At 33.0% G+C, this 8,860-nt stretch overlaps 1 protein-coding gene across 1 annotated transcript; it reads left to right on the top strand.

Moving 5' to 3' along the window:
• Window positions 1-3,380: 3,380 nt before the first annotated feature.
• LOC130722322 (1-aminocyclopropane-1-carboxylate oxidase) lies at window positions 3,381-5,246 on the top strand. The gene is made up of 4 exons (XM_057573013.1): window positions 3,381-3,555; window positions 3,661-3,887; window positions 4,045-4,378; window positions 4,564-5,246. The coding sequence occupies exons 1-4, from the start codon at window positions 3,451-3,453 to the stop codon at window positions 4,852-4,854; spliced, it is 957 nt and encodes a 318-aa protein (XP_057428996.1). The 5' UTR covers window positions 3,381-3,450; the 3' UTR covers window positions 4,855-5,246.
• The last annotated feature ends 3,614 nt before the right edge of the window (window positions 5,247-8,860 follow it).

The raw sequence follows: 8,860 nt of genomic DNA, 5'->3' as shown, positions 1-8,860 counted from the left end.
TTAAGTTATGAGTTGGTATAAAAATAAAGATTTGGAATTAATTGTATTAAAAAAAACGAAAAAGCCAGGTGGAAATGCTGAGTGGGTTAAAAATCGAGCTACATCACCGGTTGACACACTTTGGCCTTAATTGAATTAAAAAAAAAAAATTTAAGGACTCAATTTGATGCAAAAATTTTACAGGTCCTCAAACTGATTCCCTTTACAATTTCAGGGGCCTTCTGATGTATTAACTTGTTTGAATTGCTTCTTAATTATAACAAGTGAGTATGTTGCATTCTATTTCTTGGTTTGGTGCTGACCCGTTTTACCCTCAGAAGGAACGCTATGGCTAACAACACGAGCGTGAACAATTAAAAATTGTCATTCAAGTTCATAATTGTATCCTCTTATTTTTTTAATTGACATGATAAAATATTACTTGTGAGACTATAATCAATTTAGAAACAGAAGATCTTTTGATTCGTACCCGCAATTGGGTCAATTTATGAGGAAACCAAGAGATGGTTGAAGAGCCACCCAAGCAGGACCCATTCCATTCCCTACTAAAAATGAAGATAACTCAAATCCTCAGTGACAAAAGATGGTACGTAGGGGTCCATCAATATGTGCTTACATACATTCTCCACGAGTTGCTGTGCTCTCTGTCTTTTAGAACTTTGAGATTAAACTTGGCTTCCTATCATTTTTCTCTTCTGTCTTTAATTTCCTTTTCCCGAGATTAAAGTTTCCCACCCAACTTTGTTTATTTCTATATTCTTTCAAGTGGCATGCACTACTCAATTGCTGAAAGCATCCTCCTCTTTTTAGTTCTGAAACCATCAATGGTTTCTTCTAAATCTAAATCCAGAGTAATTGATTTGAACTTACAATTATATCAGGACCTGTCAAAGAATGAGAGAAAATTAGACTTTTCAATATTTTAGTGAACATAACGTTCCCTAAAGTAATTCACCCCTTATATACTTTGATAATCTTAGATTATTGCGTAACCGCTCCTAACACATGTCTTGACCTATTCAATATTATAAAATATCTAAATCATAATCGTTTAAGCAACTTGTGAAGAGGTCGCCTATGTACACATTGTTAGAAATTTGAGTATGATAATCCTGGATAAATTCGAAGAATTGTGTTCGTACACTTTTCGAACAAAGTATTTCGACCCTATTCTTGCCTGGGTTCACGAAATCCTTGTTGGGATAATTCTTGAAGAACAATCTGTTTCTGGCAATAGAGAACAGATCAGGAATGTCGAGAGAATATATGGTTTCTGTTTTCTGTATATGTATCTGAGGCCAAATGACTCCTTATATTGGAGTTTGTTTCAGAAACCGAAAACGGTTAATAAAACAGTTAACTTTTTGAAAAATTGAGAGCGGGGCGCTGCCCCGCACCGGGCTGTGCCCCTTGGAACTCCGCAATCTAATCGTGGTCAATTATGCGTTGGCTCAACAAGCGTGCACTCCGCACTACCCTAACTCGTTTCCGAGTTTAACGCGTAATCGCATCGGCCTACAATAAATCACATTATTACTAAAATCCATTGATGATACTAAAATCACCAACACACATGAAGGAGGGCAAGCTAGGTAGCCCATTCAAAGAGAATAAGCCTATTGTCCTTGAGTCTAGCCAGATCTCTCATAGGCTTAGATTCAACACTCTTGAACCCAAATCACCCATTTCAATCTAGAAACGGTAGCTAAAACAAATAAAGTGGTACACTGCACTAAATGCCATCAATATTTTCAAGTAATAGATTATACTTAGAACTCTCAAATTTTCGGTTCCGAAGTAGCATTTTTTTACTTGGGCACTTCGTTAGTGAGAGAAAATATACTTTATTGGGTTAATTATGTTTTTGGTCCCGTAATATAACAAATTATTGAACTTGGTCCCCCTTTAAATTGTTCATTCATTTTAGTCTTCTTAAAATAATTAATTTTTTATTTTGGTCCCTCCATCCACCGCCACAAAATGGATGGAGGAAGGAAAATCAATAATTCTCTATTTTATAGAGACCAAAATCAGAGAATTTTTTCAAAACTAGACCAATGAAAACTTACTATTTTAGAGTAACCAAAAACATATTTAACCCTACTTTATTTAGTTAGAAAGGGTTAAAATATGACATCTTAGTTGTAAATTCCCAATTATTCACAACTAAAAACTAGGTTCAATAAATTGGCTGCACACTGAGGACGCCCATGGGTTGGTTATAGTTAAAGTTTCATGATTGGCCAAAAACAATTCCATGTCAGTGTGTGGGAGAGTCCGTGAACTACTTGCAAGATTGATAACAGACAGAGCTAGTGTCAGTTGATATGGTCATATGGAATTTTTAAGAGAATATTAGTTTTTGTGTTGAAATGAAGAATATTAGTTACTTATTGATAATTCCATTTTAATCTTTAAAAATATATGTATCATTATTTTATCTATTCAATTCTTCACAGTTTAAATTTGTAATTTGTTGTTTTTTATTTTATGAACCAGTTATCTCAAAAACTTTTATGGTGGATAAAAATAATATGAATAACTATATTTCTAAGTGAGTTTAGAATTCAAAGTATTTCACAGTGGCTAATTATTTTTAGGTGTGTTATTAAATTAATTTATCAGTACACAGTAATTCCTTTTTTTGGGATTATGTATGTAACTAGAGATGTCAAAATTACCCACACTCGTGGATACCCGCAGATAAAAACACGATATGGGTAAAATTACCCATGCCCACGGGTATCCACGGATTTATTTCATGAATATTTTCACTATCCATTTATTAATGGGGCGGGTACGGATATTGATGTATCCATACCCACGGATACCCACCCAATATATAAAATACTAAAATATCTTCAATATGTATACATAGATGTATATTAAATATATAATGAATTTGTGTTTGAGTTATAGTTCTCTTTCAAGTAAACTTATACAATGGTAATGGTAAAAAGAATCCCTTAGACCCAAAAAAGAGTAGAAAAGAAGTATTTTCCTTTACACATTAATTGACTGTAAAGTCCAATGTTAAATTTTATATTTAACATAATTTTCTTTTGAACAAATATATGTGAATTCATTTATGTTCATGAGTGTCGGGTGCCCATGGATATCCACGGATAGTTTAAAATTCAGTTAAAACCCACTAAATGGATATCTATGTGGGTATGAAGCGGGTATGAATATAAATTTTTACATGTAAAACGGGTGGTGGGTATATACTATCTATGCTCAGCCGTACCCATTGACATCCCTATATACGTAACAACTCGTAGTCTTGTAGAGATTAAGACAACATGCTTTTTCTTAATTAAATGAGAATTTTTCCGTTCTTAGCGGTTGCCTTGAAGTTGGAGGCCTATAAATACATCACATTACACCTCTGAGAATTGCACACTCACCAATCCCTACAACTGATTAAAGCGAGAGAGAGAAGAGAAGAAAATGGCAAACTTTCCAGTTGTTGACATGTCCAAGCTTAACACCGAAGAGAGAGTAGCAACCATGGAGTTGATAAAAGATGCTTGTGAGAACTGGGGTTTCTTTGAGGTTAGTATTATATTTCTCTTGCACACGTTGCTGAAAAAAACTTGGCTAATGATATATATACCTTTTATGTATGTTTCCTTAATTTTTCTTCTTTTTCTGATGAAGCTGGTGAACCATGAGATATCCACTGAGTTTATGGACACTGTGGAAAGGCTCACAAAGGAGCACTACAAAAGGTTCATGGAGCAAAGGTTTAAAGAAATGGTTGCCACCAAGGGTCTTGAGACTGTTCAGTCAGAAATCGATGACTTGGACTGGGAAAGCACCTTCTTTTTGCGCCACCTTCCATCCTCCAACATTTCAGAGGTTCCAGATCTTGATGAAGATTACAGGTTATACTAATTACTATTTTTTTGCTCAAGCAGCAGTGACTAATCTGAGAGATACTAATTACTATTTGTTAATTATAACATGTCTTTGCACATGTTAGCTTATTTTTATAGAATAGAAGCTTGATCTTTCTCTCATGGGGGGTACTTTTTGCTTCAGGAAGGTGATGAAGGAATTTGCAGTGAAGTTGGAGAAACTGGCAGAGAATCTTCTAGACTTGCTGTGTGAGAATCTTGGGCTGGAGAAAGGGTACCTGAAGAAGGTGTTCTATGGTTCCAAGGGACCAAATTTTGGGACCAAAGTTAGCAACTACCCTCCTTGTCCCAAGCCTGATCTCATCAAGGGCCTCAGAGCTCACACTGATGCTGGTGGCATCATCCTCCTCTTCCAAGATGACAAAGTCAGTGGACTGCAGCTCCTCAAGGATGACCAGTGGATTGATGTCCCCCCTATGCGTCACTCCATTGTCGTCAACCTCGGCGACCAACTTGAGGTTCATACATAAGTTTTATCACAAATTAAAAGAGTTTATTTATAAATTAATTCTAATTAACGCATAAAGAGCATATACTGTAAATAACATATATGGTTGGTGGACTAGCATAGTATTGCCCATAAGTTTTTTAGTTTGTTGTATAATTTGACAGGTTGTTGTTTTTTTCTGTTATTTGATGACAGGTCATAACCAATGGGAAGTACAAGAGTGTGATGCACAGGGTGATTGCTCAAACAGATGGTGCCAGAATGTCTCTAGCTTCATTCTACAATCCAGGGGATGATGCTGTCATTTCTCCAGCACCTTCTTTGGTGAAGGAAGATGAGACAAGCCAAGTGTACCCAAAGTTTGTTTTTGAGGATTACATGAAGCTCTATCTTGGTGTCAAGTTCCAGGCTAAAGAACCAAGGTTTGAAGTTATGAAGGCCAGGTCCAGTAGTGTTGTGGAGGTGGGACCCGTAGCCACAGTCTGAGCTAGCTGCCTGAGCCAGAGCAATATAGATATATGGAGTTAATTATTAGATGATATATTAATTATTATGTGTGTGGGAGGTTAATTATATGTTAATAAGCTAATTAAGGCTACTAAGCTTACCGATTAGTGCTTTTGGTATCTTTGATAATCGGTATAGAATTGAGCTGAAGCATGTGCAGCCTCTAAACCTTATACTTTAAAATAAATTATTAGCTTGATCTAAGTTTGTCTGTGATCAGTGATGTCGTGTGTGAAGTTGATGCAATCTAGTGATGTGCTGCTGTTTTGGAAAGTAAACACAAGGAACTGTCTCCTCGTAATTCTTTCTTGGCTTTATTATGCTTTTGTAATAATTTAGTGTTATTTAATGCATCACAAAGTTTTTAAACCTATCCCACATTAAGTAACTTTCTTGTAGTAGGAACAATAACAATAAGTGTGTTAGAGAAAAATCTGGTTTAGTAGTTAAAAGGACTTCTAAGCAAGTTAAATTTTAACACATATGGACATGTATTTACAAATGTTAGGAGTACTATTGAATTGCCCCCACTCACTTTTTATGTAAGTTTTCATAAATAAAACTATTATAAAGTCCTTGTACGTAGACCATGGAAGCATGCGACATTCAATTGGCATACGAGTTTATAATGCTTTTCAACGGCGACTAGAGTAAAAAAAAACACGTTTAGTGAGATTTTTACCTCCAACAATTAGACACGTAAATTTTGTAATGGTTAATATAGCTTTTCAAAACTGTCAATTAAGATCATATTTTAAAATACTTTGTAAATTGTGAGTGTAAAAAAACTGTCACAATCTATATATTAGATGTATGAGAACCAGTTGCTATTAGAACGAAGTTACTTAACCTAAGTTGCACCAAATTATATTTTAAGAAATGAATAAATTAATAGGAGAGATGCCAATTAAAGTTAATTAACCTTGAAGAAACACACAATCAAACAGAATAAACTATTTATAAGGTCAAGACAGAATAATGAGGATATAGTTAAAGTTTGTGATGTGGCCTAGCTGCTGTGACCACTCCTACATATTAATAATCTATACTTTAATGGTTGATGAACCATCAAATAGTGGTAGATCACTCGGACACCTATTGTTTAGCCGTTTCTAACCGCCACATAGGAGAAATAGAAGGAAAAAAAAAGTAGCTTTATGATTTTGTGGCAGTTAAAAACCACCATAAAAGTGTGTCAGATTGATATCTCCACTATTAACGATACACGAACCTTTTTCATAATCTATATTTTTGCTAGCAAGTAGGGACACGGCCAGAGAACATATTGAAAATCTCTCTTGATTTTGGAATGGAATTGTTGTAGGTCATGATTGATTTCATTCTTTTCTTGCTAGTTGGATTTATTTTGGGCATGCAGTTGGGTTAAGTAAACTTTAACATCCACATAAAATGTGTGTGGTATATATAGAGGGACAGTAATCCTATATTTTGTCATGTCCTGTTCCCAACTCTGGATTGTACCATGTCTGGGGTTTTGGTTTTGCATATGTATTGTAAAGGCAAAACAGTTCTCATCATGAATAACATTGTTTCCCTTGTAAACTGAATTTTAATTGGCATTGGTCTTAATCATGATAGGTTAGGTTTAACAATTGGTTAGATCTCAATTAAAGATCTATCTCCTTCCATAAGTGCTTTGTACCTTTCTTGTTTATTTTATGTCAAAAAATGAACTTCAATTGATCTTCATAGCAGTTTAGTTCTTTTTTTTTTTTTTGAATTTCATAGCAGTTTAGTTCTAAAAGGAGGAGATAGTCCCATTTAATTGATAATTGCTTTAAATTCTAAGTTTTAATTTGAGGAACCGAAAGGCGCCTAATAATGGCAGGTTATGAACAATTGGACAGCTACCAAAGTAGAACTTTAATCATTTAGGGATCTCAAGTTGGTATCAAAGCTTCTTCTTATTTGGAAACCACCAAATGGTCATGGGCTTCTTCACGAAATTAAAGAATAAGGAAAAAGTAGCTCAGCATAAAGGAAGTTTGGCTTAAACAATCTAGTACTTGAATTTGAAAATAATGTAGCACTACTAATTATAATTTATAAGTCATGTAAATAACATTTATTTTTCACAAATAGAAGAAAAATCATTATTCTTACTGTTAATTAAGGAAGCATGAGGCCAACCCTTCTCATGTACTTTTCCTACATGCCAACCGGTAGGAAAAGTAGCGAAATATTAACACACTTGATAGATCACTACCTCATTGAAAATTGTGTTTAATTTTCACAATTGATGTAAAGTTTTGTTAATGTACAATCTATAAGTACCTTTATAAGTGACATATGGTCTCAAAGATATACCCTGACCCGTAATGGAAACTTTTATTCATGGAAAAAAAAAAGATAAATAGCGAAATACCCAAAAAAATTATTAACTTCTATCCAACTTGTTAAATATAACAAACCCAAATATTTGAAATCTCTTCATATTTTTCGTTGATTAGTTGTATTATCTCCCACCTCACACTCAGCGGTAAGCTCATTTGTTTTTTTTTTTTTACAAAAGGAAAAATTCGTTTTACTTCTTTACAAACTTTAAAATGATTTATTATTAAAAGACAAACACTTATCTTAATGAGAATCTTCCATAAACTATAAGCAAATTTAAATTGGAATGTAGCTGATTAATGAAGTAACTAATGCAGTTTGATGTTACTGTTCACTTAGGTTTATAAAAACAGAGGAAATAGGTAAACCATTAAATAGTAGTGACTTTTTGACACCACACTTTTATAATGGTTTTTTATTGCCACAAAATGGAAAGTAGAAAAAAATAAATCTAACTTTCAATTTTGTAAAAAAAAAAAACGTTATAAAAGTATTCTAAAGTGGTGGTCCGCTCTAGTGGGCTCCAAAAATCGTTATTGTTATAAAAACTATATGGGGAATTTCAAAATGAGTGGTTTATCAATACAGCATCTAAAACTAATGACATATTAGGATAACATAAAAAAAAATTGATGTTTTAAAATGAGTTCAAAAAGGTCTTGAAATTGCAAAAAGTGGCATTCAGTTTTTTTCTGATGCAAACAATAGTTAAAATAAAGAGTAAAATACATTCCCCTCCTTTGAGGTTTGCCAAAATGACACCCAGCCCCATTCTTAACCAAAATCTACATTCCATCCCACTCAATCTAACAAGTTAACTACATGTTAAAAGATGCTAACAGAATATTCTCTTTAATTTCAAACTAATAAATTTAAATATTTAAATAATAATAAAATTAAAAAATTCCGTTTATTACTTTTTATTTCAAGAAGTTTAAGATATTTACAATTAAATATTTTCACAATGTTGTATAGGAATATCAATAACATTTAAGTTTACAAATATAAATTTAGACTAAACAAATACTTCTATTTTTCTTTTAACTTATTTTCATGATTAATTGTACTAACAAAATTTCATGATTAATTAGATGATATTTATTCCAATGAAAAGCCCAAAAACAAATTTATGATTGTTCTAGTCACCTTCTCAATTAGTATATTATTAGCTTCATAGATTGGTTGCACTTGCAACATGAAATATTATCTTAGCAAATAAAATGCGAAATGCAACAAATAACAGATGATTATTACGTGAGGTGTTTGGTCTACTAGAATAAATGAATGAGGTATAGTTTCATATCTCAAAAAAATGGATTTAAATTCTTAGTAATCTCAATCACATGATGTTGTATGTCCTCCAATGATAGCTCAAGTGGTAAGAGCTTGGGGATATATGAGTTGGGTATGGGCAGTTGCAATTTATCTTTTCAATGTACCAATATAAAATTAAAATATAATTCATATATCTTGAAATTATATAATTCAAGATGAATTTTATGAAGAAAAAAGTCATATAATATTATAAATTATATTGTGAGAATATTTGTAGCTTTCGTCAACATACTAGTATGTATACCCGTGCCGATGCACGAGGGACATATTTCCAATTATATAATAATTTTTTTAA

The sequence above is a fragment of the Lotus japonicus genome, chromosome 6 (assembly GCF_012489685.1).
Source record: "Lotus japonicus ecotype B-129 chromosome 6, LjGifu_v1.2".
Lineage (NCBI taxonomy): Eukaryota > Viridiplantae > Streptophyta > Magnoliopsida > Fabales > Fabaceae > Lotus > Lotus japonicus.
The sequence above is the reverse complement of the archived record's forward strand: the minus strand, read 5'-3'. Positions and strand labels throughout refer to the sequence as shown.